Source organism: Denticeps clupeoides, chromosome 11, assembly GCF_900700375.1.
Source record: "Denticeps clupeoides chromosome 11, fDenClu1.1, whole genome shotgun sequence".
Lineage (NCBI taxonomy): Eukaryota > Metazoa > Chordata > Actinopteri > Clupeiformes > Denticipitidae > Denticeps > Denticeps clupeoides.
Window position 1 is genome coordinate 16199566 of NC_041717.1, and position 15086 is coordinate 16214651.

The 15086-nt window shown below is 44.1% G+C and overlaps 1 protein-coding gene across 1 annotated transcript in view; it reads left to right on the forward strand.

Annotated features, from left to right (window-relative positions):
• The first annotated feature begins 11134 nt into the window (after window positions 1–11134).
• tmem8b (transmembrane protein 8B) overlaps window positions 11135–15086 on the forward strand; it is an 87555-nt gene continuing 83603 nt past the window's right edge. The window contains exon 1 of the mRNA XM_028995757.1: window positions 11135–11295. Coding sequence (XP_028851590.1) covers window positions 11232–11295 — 64 coding nt within the window. The 5' untranslated portion in view covers window positions 11135–11231. The remainder of the gene's footprint in view (window positions 11296–15086) is intronic.

Genomic DNA, 15086 nt, shown 5'->3' on the forward strand with positions numbered 1-15086 from the left:
GCTGCGAATGACTCACTGCGTCCAGCCATTAGCGCTGGGGCAGAGGGCTGCGTGCGTTTCTGCTCCAGCTCTCCAGAACTGCATGGAAGGCAGCTTGAGGCGTAGCAGATGCTACCAATTACGGCCACCAGGGCTGAGCGGCCTGGGACAGAGGAAGGCATCCATCCCAACAGACTGCAAATCTGTGTAAAGCTTGCTCGTTTGTAGAGGTCACGTGTGGCCCTCTGTTGGAGATTTCTCGCTGGCTTTGTTCCCGGTGTCTCACTGTTACCCGTAAGTTGTGCAATTTCTTTTCCGGGAGTGTATATTTGTTCCGTCATTGATTTGTTCCAGTTGTTTTAGAACATACAGTTGCCTCATGCATTCAGAGAGAGGGTCCAAATACAAAACGGGACAGTGGGACATATAACAGATCTGTGAATAAATCCACTCTTAAAGTGACAGTCAGATCCCTGGGATTCATTCAAGTCTATTCCAAAGAAAGCTACAAAAATTTAGTTTAGCTTGTTATTTGTGGCATGGCAGCACAGGGGTTGATGCAGACCATCATTAATTTGTCACATTTCAGACCAGGATGGAGGTGAAATCATCAAAGGTCAGGTGGGGGGTTGTCCAGCATTCATCATAGTAATCTTCACGGGTCGGACAGGGGTTGGACCATCATGGTTTTGCGGTGTGGGTTGTTCCATCATGAGATGAATAGGGTTCGGACCATCATGGGGTCAGACCTTCGTGGGCTGCAGTTCTGCCCACCTCATTGTGTATTTGTCCACCATGTGGGTTGACAGCACTGAAATTCTGTCATGGTCCCTTGCAGCTGTGCATCCAGGGTCTTTGCAGACCATGTTTATTTATGGCCTGAGTTATTGTGGGATCTTTGTAGAGAAAATTGGAGTCACTGTTTGAGGCTGACTGCGGATTCCCAAGTGGGAGGCCCACCAAGGTGGGGATTTCACCTCCTCGCCGTTATTATAATTTATTGCCGAAACACTGAGGGCTGAGCCTTCATTATGCATGTTTATGACTCAGACTGTTCACACGAATAAACAGCACAGGGCCAAGCTGTGGAAAATTACCGCGAGTTGAAATCCCTCCCGCTGATTCTAGATGGATATTTTCCTCCTCCGTTTGTTTGTAATAATCACATCCTACGCCTGGTTCTGCAAGAACGTCGTAATGCTGTTCAAATTTGATTTCATAATAGAGCAGAATAATCAAATTCATATTGTTTTGGATTCTACTGGGCTGCAGTGCTGTGCAAAAATCAATAAAATAGCAACGCACATTACACTGAATATGAATATTGCATGTAAATGTCAAAGGACACAAATGCTGTCTCTAAGTGCAGTGTCCTACCTGTAAAAAGGTCCTGAATGTGTTTACGCACCGGACACTGGGAGGTGGAGGTCTCTCTAGTGGTTTGGAAAGCGCGTCAATTATGTGACTGAATTCATTCAAGAGATGCAAGAAATGTGCAGAAATGCTCGAATGCACAATGTTTTAGGCTTTTAAAAGAGCGCGTCCTGATGATGGGACAGAATTTATTTCAGAAGTGTTGGAAGTGTTGTTCCAGTGGGCTAGAATTAGTCCAGGGACAGAATGCATTGTGGGCTGGGAAAAATATGTCGCAGGGAGGTCAGAAGGTCATCACAAAGAACTGATAAGGAAGCTCAATTTAGTTCGTCTGGTTCTTCCGTCACGGCTGCAGGCACATCAAACATTTTAATAATGGGAAATAAAGCTATTATGATGCTACAGTAAAACAATTTAAATAAGGCAAAATGTTGACAGCAGTGCCGTCCTGATATCTTGACGTACCAGTGATGCATGAATATCCCCCAGCCAATCGCAATGAAGGTTGGAACAAACTTTCGTACAAAAGGCTTCATATCTCCTTGGCAGGCATCTGACGGTGTTTTTAGCCACAGTTTCAAATGGTTAACAGGAAAAGACCAAGAGGAAGACGTGAGGGTGGTGATGGAAAGATAAAGAAAGGGAGAGCGACTCTTCCTCCCTTTCTCTCAGGGCTTCTATTCTTCAAGCTCTTAGAAAAGGTCAAGGGTCGAACGACTTAATTCAGTGTTTCAGGGTTCATTCTCAGAACACTCTTCAGAGATCTGGCTTTGATATAAAGCCCACATTCACAGAAGGGACAGTGAGACCCATTACACATTACTCTCAATGATGTGCAACAGAGAGCACAGAATCAGGAGAGAAAAAGTGATATGAGTGAAAATGATGAAACAAGATTAGATTAAATCAGATTAGGTTGGTTTGTGGTGTTAGGGATGCGTGTGGACAAACAGAGAAGTGATAAGGTATCTAAAGTCTATTAGGTGCAGAAAACCTTGCACATCTCTTGCTACGTTCAGAGGAAGGGAACACAGGAAGTGGCCAAGTGAAAGAGGTCCAGGACAGGACAGCATGTATCTTCCAGGAATTGGTCCCTGCACGTTTGTTCCCGCTGTCTCTCTGACGCATTCTTTTCACTCTGAGTTCCAGCTGAGCTCCAGAGCCGAGCAGCAAGTGTTTCCAATCATGAAATAGAGCTCTGGCCTCTCAACTATTTCACTTCCCCAAAAATGTGCTGCCTCACCAACCTCAGATGAGCTGCTGCTCACAACACTTCCTTAAAAAAAAAAAAAACTCTCCGGGAGAACCAGTGAAGAACAAATAATCAGTATTCTTAAAGGACAAGACAATTATCTCAAATTTCTATGTTCATTCCTTCAAATGTAATGTAATATTGCTGGTTTTACATCATTTTTTTGCTGCCTGCATAGAAAACCAGCATCTTGCCGAAACTCCAGGTGCTGCGCGTGGCTGCCATGCAGTTTACATAGGAAGTTGCATTCTGGAGGTACGATGAGACGCTAGTCTGAAGCCCCTCCCCTTTCTAGTAATACCACTTCACTGCCTTCTAACTTCCCGCCAGTCATGTGGAAGGCCCAGCTTTTCAGAGAGTGGTAGCAGTGACCTTGTTACTACCTAGAAATCCTGACCGCTGAAAACGCAATAATTTCTCTCTCCGTGCAGATAATGTGGTTAACAGCAGCGCTGACACGCTCACCAGTTAACCACCGGATTTTCTTTTTTAATTCGATACCCCGGTGACAGCGGTTTGGAGGTTGGTGCTCTGCGACCGCACCGTAACAGGAAACTTAATACAACATCATTTAGCCCAATCCCAGAAAATCCCTCAAATAAAAACCAACGTTTGCTGCTGGTGGTGGCGTACCTTGCACCGGCTGGAGTGTACGCGCAGTATAGCAGTTTCAGGACAGAGTAAATGATGGTTTAGTGTTTCATAAGGCTGATCACTGGGGCCCGTGTCTCATAAAAAAGCCCAAGCCCTGGTTTCCTGCTCTATTTTGTCTGCCATGTTCTTAACATACTGAACTACAGTATGAATTACAACTAGCCGCACCTTCGCAGAGGCGCATGTGATTTTCTTGGCTCTCACAGCCGATGTAGGTACCCAGCCTCACGTCTCATGAACTGTTTTACTGGCTCCATGTAGAACTGCAGTCTGGTGCCATTGCTCCTCTCTCGTGGGGCGGAGTAACAGGCTCCATATGTGGATTTTTGAGCGCCTTCGCCAACCACCCCCACCGGTGCAGAAATGTTTTGAGGGATTGAAGGAAAGGGCTGAAACACCACTGTACACCTCATTTAGCATTCGACAAGGCGGCCACTGTTAAGTCCCGGGCAGCAGGCCAGCCTCTCCTACCTAATACCCCACCACTCCACCGGCCAGGGTGGAAAAAAGGACCCCGCACGTGTTTGGGCTGCATTGTCTCTGTGAACTTCCACACATACGTACTGGTTTTTAATCGCGGCAACACACAAACACCGGGAGAACTTGTAAAAAGGCTGGGCCGCCGTGCCTTCGCACACTAAAATAGGAACGGCACAGGAGTGGGAAGGGAAACACTAGAGAAGGAATAAAAAAACGGGGCCGACTGTTGGCCTCTGTGTTAAAACGGGGAGGGCGGGGACACTGCTCCGGGGCTGTTTGTGGAAGAAGCTGGTCAAGTCTGTCTCGCGTCTCCACACCATACGTTTGTCTGGCTGCTGAGGTGGTGTTAGAGGGGGAAGCACACACACACACACACACATTTCCTGTCCCAACTCCACCCCAAGAGTTTGTGGCTCACAAAGGGCTCTTGGAGGTTTGAGGCCACTGTGAAATAAACCCATTCCACGGGATTTATGAATTTTCGAGGCTGTGTGCACGTTGCACAAAATGCAGGAAATTACGAAAGGGGGATCATTTACATGTAGAAAAGTGTGTGTGCGCGTGTGTGTGTGTAAACGCTGCCACAGTGGCCCCTCTGTCTCCCCCTGAGCTGCTGCGGCCCGTGGGACTGACTCGTGAGGTGTGGTCTGTGTTGATTTAACCCAGACACTCGTCAGCAGACAAGGAGCGTATAGAATAAGCATAATTCTGCGAGTCTCTAATGTGTGCGGTTCTCCCAGTTACACAAAGACACACACACACTCACACAGATCCTGATACACACATGCAACAGCCCTATTTTAAAATGGAGAAAAAAGGAAAAATGATAATAACAGTGGCTTTTTGTCTGAGGTGTAACTTTTGTCTCACGCGGCCAGCATTGTTTGCTGTAAGTGCTGCTGTGAAATTATACAACAGTGTGACAATAAGCTATTTCTAACTCGTCATAACCCCAAATTACTGGAGACTCTGGGGAAGGAAACGCTGTCCATCACCCATAAATTTGGGAGCCTTGAAGAAAATGCTACCTTCTGAGGGATTATAAAGAAAGCCTTTTGTGTGACGAGCTGAATATAATGGCAAATATACTGTATATGCTGATATACATTACATGCTGATATACATATATATTTCATTACATATACAGTACAGGCCAAAGGTTTGGACACACCTTCTCATTCAATGTGTTTATTTTCATGACCATTTACATTGGTAGATTCTCACTGAAGACAAAGGTGAAATAACAGAAAACATGTTATATATATATATATATATATGTATATGTATATATATGTATATGTATATGTGGTTTCATTCATGGCCTTTCCTTCATTGTTAGTCCTGGCAGGAAAAGACAGCGCTGGTCTGCAAGATGGAAGGAAGATCGCTCTAAAAGCCAATAACTTTCACATGAGTCACCCGTAAAAAAGATCTGACTTCAGCACTAAAACCAACTTCAGAGCTGAAGGTCTAGCCTCAGTGAGAGACACACACCTTTCAGCTTTTGATTGCTTTCTTATTTCAAGGACACACAGACAGAGTTAAACAGACCTGTCTGAGTGTCTGAAGTTAATGATCATCTGCATTCATCTCCTCACCCACACACAGGCACTGAAACAGTTCAAACCTCAGTACTCTTATGATGAAATTTAAAAAAGGTGGAGCCTGTAGACATGACCGACAGCTCTCGCTCACCCTATTTCTTCATTCTGGATTAGTTAAGCACACTTTTTGTCAATATTTCACATGCCCAGGTGTAGCCCAGCATCCATTCCCTTCCCTTCTCCTCTGTTTCCATCCATTCTTTACACTTCTAATGCACAGTGGTCGACAGAAAGATGACCTCTGCTGCAGACTTCTCAGGACCACGCTTCTCAGGACCAACACCAACATTTTTTGATGCGTGAACTGGTGAATGTGACATTAGTGAACACAGCCCACGCAATAAGCCTTACGAAGCCTCAGGAAAATATAACGAGATAGTTTCTAGGTTTCGGTCCAAAAACGTCACTGGTGCATCAGTGGGACAGACTGGGCCAAGCATCACTCAGTCTGTGTGCAAGCTGCTGCACACAGAGGTTGCAAATGTCAGATTCTTCACAAAAAAAAAATAAAAAAATCTGAATGTCTGTATGCATAAATAAAAACTGTTAGTCTTTATTGGCCTCTCATATGGAACTGCTCACACTTTTGATCTCTGGAATGTCAAAGAGGGAATGCTGAGTTTTGAGATGATGGGTTTTCCCCCAGTGTTCATTTGGGTCTTTGCTGGTGTGTGTGTGTGTGTGTGTGTGTGTGTTTTGACCCAGAGATGAACTGAAGCAGGTTTGGAATGTAGCTGAATGGACTTTTCAGATGCAGTGTATATAAATGTACAGATGTAACCTCTCACTTTTCACTTCAGTCATACACACACTCACTCACACACAAACTAATGTGTGTTATTCCAGCTTATCATCATTATTATCACTATCCACTATGCTGTTATTCTGTGCATAAATCCATTTTTGCAGGAATGTTGTGATTTTGTGTTTTGTGCCAAAAATTGTAGATTTGTCCCGTTCGGCTCCTTCACCTTCAGCGACATTCCATGACTACAGATGCAAGGATCATGTGTCATATGACAATTAGAAATTTAAATTCTAAAGCACCATTGCCCACAATCCGACCTTGACTCTGATGGTTGAGTCCAGTCCAGTGGCGGACAGCTGTGTCCTGAGGAAGTAGCTCACACACTACCTGCTCCGGAGGCTTCTGACCGATCAGACTCGAATTCTGTTATCTTGTCCACCCGTTCATTCTACACAGGTGCTGTGGTTCTCCTCCCGTGGTGAGGTCAACTTCACACTCAGGCTAACTGGATGCAAAGTTGAAACCACATAATGAATATGGCTGCATGTAATGCTCCAGCATGTATGAATGGAAAGATCTGTACAATTTCTTTATTACACTGCTCAAATAAATTAAAAATAAACTGTCCACGTAGGAAGCAAAACTGATCGACAATCAAGATGGTGGATGCTTTGGTCCAGGTCTGGGAGGAGATCTCTCGGGAGACCATCCGCCACCTCAACAGGAGCCCAGGCGTTGTAGGGAGGTCACACAGGCTACAGAATAACCTGCCACACATACTACTGAGCCTCATTTTGACTTCTTTAAGGACATTACATTAAATTTGGATCAGCCTGTAGTTTGTTTTCCGGCTTAATATTTGAGAGTGACTCCAAATCCAGAACTTCATGGGCTGATAGATTTGATTTCTGCGTGATTTTGTTGTCAGCAAATTCAACTATGTAAAGAACAAAGTGTTTCATTCAGATCTAGGATGTCTTATTTCTGTGTTCCCTTTATTTTTCTGAGCAGTGAATGCTTAAATAACACCACAGATATTTGCTGCCAAGTATTCCATTGAAGAGGATATCAGAAGACTTTCCTCTTATCTTATTTCAGCAGCTTCAGGCTGACCACCAAATCGCTTGGGACCTCAGGCAGACAGAGGGAGAGAGAGAATTTTCATCCATTCCTTTATTTTAACATAACAGAGAAAACAACATTTTCACCACATAACAAGTTTATTGCCATACACAAACACTTGGGAGGATGACAGTCAAAATCATTCTAATCTAAAACGAACATCCCCTCCGTCCCAACCCTTGTGCAATTCTATCAATGAAAGCATAGGTCTATTTAGGGCCCAATGATTTCCGCGACCCCAAAACGTATTTGATACGTTTCATGTTGATTTCAAATGTGAGGCAACTTTGTCTTTACCAATTGAAGAATGTGTCATATTGTGAAATAGGTCTTTGCATGAAATGCACATATTATTTACAAAAGCAAACCGTAAATGCCCAAGACCTTTGTTGAACAATGATTAAACGTGATGTGTCATAATGCTAAGGGCGCCATCCATCCAGGTGGCGGCACAAACGAAGAAAGAAAAAGAAGTGTTTCTTATAACTAATTTCTCTTAATATGAAATGAACAAGACCACATGAATTTACTTGCGCAGCAAAGCAAGTCTGAGTACCTCACGCATAACGTCCACACCAAGCATGTAGTTTTAGGACAGTAGAATATATTTATTAGGCTTAAGAAGTAAAAAAAAGAGGTACAATAAAAAGGTACAATAATTTGAAAACAACATTTTAAAGGGTGTTTAGTATTTCACCTATTTCACCTTAGTTAGGCTGTCCTAGTTAGGGTACCGGGCCACTGTTGCACAAATATTACCACTATAATTACATATTTCAGTATCAGTCGTACAAAGCCACCATCTGCCGCTGCTTCTGTTTCTTTTCTCTAAGACACTGACTCAAGTGCACAGACCACCGACAGACCCCAGTGAAGAGACCAGCAAATAAATCCTGGTTCCTGAAAACTGCTAAACGAGGACTTAGCATGAAACGAACCAGAGGGTCACCACAGCCACCACCACCGTTACAACTACAGCTTCAGGGATCTTCAAATGGACCAGTAACATCATAATGGACACGCGTATATTTCTCTTTTCGGACAATCACAAACCCTGCACTGACACCACGTGCAGGCTCACTCTACCCTTGAAGGGCGTCCCTCTCTGTATCACTCCATCCCAAGGTTTCTTCCTTTCTTTTTTCTCTCTCCTAGAGTTTTTTGTTTGTGGAGTTTTTCCTTATGTGCAGAAGGGCCAAGAGTGGGGGGTGTCAACTGCAGGGTCTGTTAAAGCCCATTGAAACATACTGTATGTGATAAATAAATGTTGTTGTTGTAGTATTTACAAGTGTAGAAAAATTTTATATTCTAGTGCTAAATGATGCAGTGAGTGCAGCGTGTATGCAGTAGGAAGACATATAACAAAAGGAAATCTATTTCTAAATAATAAATAATAAATAGCACATAATGCACCCTTGCATCTTTGTTCGGATGACACAAAGCAGAGGTTATGAAAATGAAAATCAATTTAAGATACCTTCCTAATTAAAACACTTGTTAATTGTTACTTACCTTCCTCTCTGCCCATGAACCTTCCTAATAGCATCAAGCCAGACGGTCAGACATGCCTGGCCAGAGTCAGTCTGGTCATGTGACCTACCAGCTGGACACAAGTTTAGCACGACCTTGGAGTGTCCATCATGCCAGTGATAATGAAGATAACCATAGGAGTCTTTTCTAGATAAAGGTTAGACAGGATGTCCAGGCCCATTTATGTTGCTTCATAAACCATCACGTGTCAGTTCTTCAGTTCCTGTCTATTCCAGTGGCTGCTCACTTGTCAGGCCGCACAGTGGCATGGCTCGTGTGTGTGTGTGTGTGTGTGTGTGTGTGTGTGGAGTTGGCATGCTCTGCCCGTGTTTGTGGCAGTTTCCTCCGGGGTTACCTCCCGCCATCCAAAGGCATGTTCACTAGGCAGATTGGTGACTCTAAATTGACTGTAGGTGTGTGTGTGTGTGTGTGTGTGTGTGTGGTTGGGACCCAGGATGGGCTCTGGCAGCCGTGGCCCCGACTAACAGGACCAGGCAGTTGAGGATAGTGAGTGAGTGAATGACTGCTTTCTTCTCAACACGCTGGTGCCACCTAGTGGCTGAATAAATATACGTTTACTGTTCATGTTGTTAGAGACCCATTTTCTAAAGTAAAAGTGAAGTGATTGTCGCATGCGATACACAGCAGCACAGCACACGGTGCACACAGTGAAATTTGTCCTCTGCATTTAACCCATCACCCTGAGTGAACAGTGGGCAGCCATGACAGGCGCCCGGGGAGCAGTGTGTGGGGACAGTGCTTTTCTCAGTGGCACCTCAGGATCGGGATTCGAACCTGCAACCTTCTGATTACGGGACCGCTTCCTTAACCGCTAGACCACCACTGGCCTAGAGAAAAAGCGCGAGAAACAATTACCTTGAAAGATGAATGATCCTCAAGGTCTCACACAAATGATAACATTTAGGCCACACATTAATATGTGTGTTAATAAATTTGTGTTAATAAATGTGTGTTAATTAATTTGAACGTTTTAGACTTATTAGCAATTCCAGACTCTAACTACGCTATATATGTACAGGTACAACCCTGAACAAGACTTTGAAAGAACATATTTAACCATCAGCTTTATCCCCTTTTGCTTAAACATACAGAGGAGAACATCTTGAGATGCTTGACCAGAAGGTGTCACTAGAGGACCTCAGAAGCCAATCACTGCAGCAAGAGGCAAAAAACAACACCACATTTAGGATGTAAAGACGGTGTCTAATACAGAATGTGCCTGAGAGAACGTGTGTGGCCACTGTAGTATGTGTTGGGGTAGCAGTTGGCAGGGTTAGACACTTGAGCACAAAGAACACAAAGTTAAAGGTTCAAGATCCACTTACTACCATTGTGTCCCATCGCAAGGCATTTAACCCCAAATGTCTCCAGGCGGGGACTGTCCCTTTAACTACTGATTATAAGTTGCTCTGGATAAGGGCGTCTGATAAATGCTGTGAACATAAATGATCTCTCGCCGTACTAAAGCGAGAGATTCAGATATTCCCCCCAAAAGGCAATTCCAGATGGATTGTTTGCCTTTGTCCCTTTTTCCTGATAGTCGATTACTGTTGGTCTTGTTGATAGGTGTGGTAGGTAAGCGGGTGGGCATGTAGTAGTGGCACCTTTGGTAGTTGTAATGGTCAGAGGGGTTTTGGTATACTGCTAAGTTAAAAATAGTGGGAGTTGACCCCCCACCATCAGATACAACACATAGACGGAGCATCACAAGTGTAGAGAGAGCTGGCCTGAGATCTTTTATTGTTCATTAATATGCACAGCGTGACATCACATGCTATTTTTACTTTCAAGGATTCAGCAGGAGCATGGTGTTGAGGATCCACCATTAAAAGTGACCTCATTTCATGGGTTTGGTAATAAATCACTGTCATCGTTAGACTGTCTGCCCGTCGGCGGGGGGCGCCATCGTCCATCGGTCTACTTCATTATAGCGCTTTGCAAGCTTTAAAACACACTTTTTTTCAATCTAGAATATTGAAATTGACCAGAACTTATGAAGAACTGTTGAGAGACTGGAAAAGGTTAAATCTGACGAGTCCAGCAGATTTAGGGAACTGGTTATGTGGAACTTATTACAGTCTAGTGACCACGGAATGAACGCTGCCGAGATGATCCCAGTGAGGGGCAGAAGATTGATGACCATATTTTTGTTATAGATGGAAATTTCCGGAGGAGATTTGTTGGGTCTGTACTGAATTTTGTTTCACTTTTTCTCGCATCACCTCTGCTAAATCTCCGGCTGACTGACGTCGTCGCCGTCCAATCACACGCCTCCAATCAGAAGGCGCGTCCAATAGCGGCGCGACGGGGGAAGGCCCCGGCGCGGCGAGTCCCCGCCCCCCTCCGTGACGTCATGCGCGAACAGCTGGTGCTCGGCAGTAAAAGTGAAGATGTGGAGGAGCGGCGCAGCGCTGTGAGACGGCGGCCGTGCTCTGCGGAGGTACAGACACCCCCCCCTTCGTCCGCGATGTGGCGGCTGGACGGCGCACGGCTCCTGCTGCTCGGCTGCGCGTGGCTGTGCGCGCTCGGAGGTGGGTCGTTGGGTGCCGGGGGGAGTCGGGGCGGCGGAGCTGTCCGTCGCGGTGGTGCTGAAGGCGCTTCCGAGGCGCCGTAGCGCTTCATTTCAAGGGGCAACGGTGCGGATTAAATGGCTTATAGACGCCGGTAGAATAAAAGCGTGAATGATTTGTCATTTTTGCTTCAGCCCGTGCGCCGTGTTATTGTAATCTTTTATTCTCGTCTTTAAAACGCCTATACACTTTGGCCATGTGTTAAAAGCAAAAACACACACTTCTTTCAGCGTATAAATTGTTTGTTTCTGTACTGCCAAGACTGACTCTTGCCTTTGCCCTTTGACCTCCTCTCGGAGCGTTCTCTGCTAATTAACCAGCTTTCGTCTCTAACTGTCAAAGACGCTAGCCGATTGTCATGACAACGCAGCACAGCTGTGATTGGGCAGTTAATATCCACCGCAGCTGAGCCGCCTCGGAGTCGCCTTGATTTCGCTCTGAGCCGACTTAGGATAAAAAGTATCAGACGCATCTTAAAACGGATTTTTACGTTCATAGTAATAAATATGTAATAATATGTGAACAATCAGTGTGATGCTGTGTGCATTTTGCTTGTTGAATGTTTGAGATATGAGAGTGTTGCACAGAATTATAAAAATCTTCATGAATATGTCATCTCATCAAGTGAAACTGCCATGCACCAAATGGAATATGTTTTCAAAATCATTTGATTTTGAGTTAGTTGCTCAGTAGATTTACGAGTCTACAGTTTTACTGCAAGTTTAACTGTGCTATTAGACATGTTCACAGACAGCTCTATTGAAGATGTTCTTAAAGGTGGAGATAATAATGCTTTGTTTTGACAAAATAGGGTTTTAGACATTTGTAAACTTAACATCTAACATCATCATAGAGAAAATTACGACACCATCTTGATTGATCGATCGTTTTGAGACAAGTACTATTTGGTTGACAGATAAACCCCATTTACTACAGCTGTCACATTGGTAGCCAGACATATTTTTCACAAGGTCTGCTGACATACAACAAAATCTGCTCTGCTGCACCACAAGAATGATTGTCATAAGCAGCATGTTATGCCACTCTAGAATACAACTCACATTCACACTGGTCACACAGGTTAAAGCTAATTTGGTAACTTTGGCTAATTTGGTGCTTCCTTATGAAGTGAAAGTGAAGTGATTGTCATTGTAATACACAGCAAGAACAACACACTGTGACACAACAAAACATGCCCTGTGCTTTTAACCAATGACAGGCACCCGGGGAGCACTGTGTGGGGACAGGGCTTTGCTCAGTTGCACCTCAATGGCACCTTAGCATTTATGGATTCGAACCCACAACATTCTGATTACGGTACCACTTTATTACCCACTAGGCCCCATGGTTCTGATTAAACCTTTTAAACTTATTTAATTATGGGTTTGTTCATTTATTTACACCTATACATTTTTACATTGATTTTCTGATTAATTAGTAGGAAAATATCTGATGATCAATGCTTTGATTTGAAAATATTTTGGGAGACTTCTCAGGACGTGTGATATCAAATATAGTCATAGCCTTAAGTGCAGTGATGGTACGATGCTGACTTGTGGTTTGAGGAGGCATTTCTGATGCTGCTCTTTATTGATCTGAGTGTCTTTGGGGCTGATCTATTTGCTTAAGATCCATGAAACTCTTACACCATCTGTGCCAATCCTCAGCAGGTCCTTTGGTAGGAGGGTCTCATACAACATACAGCATCACCTTAGATGAAAAATTCACACGTCTGCAGTACCGCAGGTGTTGTACTTAGGGGAAAAACATTTCAGACGCCTCTGGCATAATAAATAGTGCATTCTGGGAGATATGACAGGGGAACGATATACAAACACCCAGTTACTCATCACAAGGCCACAGCCAATTACTCATTATTGATCAGGGTATTGATGTGGACTGGGCATGTGGTCATCTTAAGAGTGGAACCGATGAGCTCCTGCTCACGGCGCAGACTGCCAGCTAGTCATGTGATCAATTTTTTGCACCGGGACATGTCACACCATGACTCAGAGAGAGGGGGGGTGGTGATGTCTGATAATGCTATCGGTTCTTCCCTCCTCTTTTTTTCTAACAAGAACATGAGCAGGCCCGAGTCAGTACAATTTACAGCTCAGCTCGCACTGATCTGCACCTCCAGAGCACCGAGCACGTTACGTGTGGCTTATTTCTCAACACGTTGATTACCCAGAGAATGACAGCAAATGAGTCTGTGCTGCGCGGGTATCGCGTTCCATTCCCTCGCCAAATCAGCCTCCTCTCTGCTGAGCCAAAGGGGGAGAGTTTTTAAAGCAAATGTTTTTGCACAAATTGAGCATGCTCATGAAAAGCCATTACACCAACAAGTGATCCATGAAGGCATGCTTAGTGTTAAACAGCTGGGCTTTACTTAACAACCACGTCCCTCGTCTTTCCTCTGGCTTTTCAGCTTCTTGCACCGACAATTGAATTTTCTCTCATAGACCCTGACTTTTTTTTTGTCATTTTCTGTTGCAGCTTCTTATAAAGTCCCTCAGAGGGGTTCTAACACACATTGTGCATTGCACATTGCTCAGGCTCTTTCCAACAAGCCTCTGAGGCATAATGTATTTTTTATTACGTGATGTTGTTAAATTGCTTCCGTGAAACATGAAATTTGATTTTGACAGCAGGGGCAAATGTCTTCAAGAGTGCATCTAAACTACTCCTGCAAATTAGTTCCAATGTGTAAGAGAGCTACTGCGGACTGCTCCTAGGAAGATTGTCAATATTAACATTGTTGCATGAAATGTCGTGTTCATGAAATGAATTATATGATCAAGCTCAAGCTTCTCTTGCTGTGCTCCAATTGAGTTGTCAGTGGTTTTTATTGTGCTTCAGCAAGCTAGGCTTCCGTCCACAAAACATTATGCAGAGCAACCGTACAGTATTAACCCATGAAATTATTATCCATCTGATTACAGGGGGTAATAATGAGCATTTCGAGCCTTTGTTGTGAGTGCTGCGTGGCACGATAAGTGGAGCCTCATGATCCATTACTCACTAGAATAGCAATCGAGCCGGCATTACCTGCAGTGAGCTGCAACTACACCCACTAAATCCAGTGGGTGGAGAAAAGCAGCGCCGAGCTTCAGGTGACCTTTCACCTTCCAAGCGACAAATCATGAGGAATCAACTCCCGATGAGTTTAGCTTCCTCATAGCAGATGCTCTTCCAGGCATCACCATCAGAGATGGATGTAATAAATGATGGCTGGGTCAGTCATTCACAAAACAAATGGCCCAGGAAATGTGCTTAGTAGAACAGAGTTGTCACTCAGCGGTCCAGGGCTTCTTCATACCTGATTTCAGGATCAATTAAAATGTAGACAGATGCACATCAGTTCAGCAGGGGAGATTTAGATCTTCATTACAGGAGCAGCCTTCATCCCAGCTCCTCCTGATGAACGCTCGTCACAGGCCCCAACCCATGTGACGCCAGTGAATAATTCAATATGCGCTGCACCAAGTTGCTAATCTTATATTCTCTGGGAGCTAATGGACGTCTGGAAGGTATCTGGCCATCAGGGGTCCAAAGTGAAAGGAAACACATTCCTCAGTAAAACAACAGCTCTCTTCAGAAATTCTACTTATAAATATCAAGACATACATATACAAAAATTAGGAAAATAAATCAGCAACAATTTTATGCAGGCTCTGTATTATTTTGTTTTGTCCTGTAGCATACTTGCATGACAAATAATCATGACATGTTATTTTACAAATATATTTTAT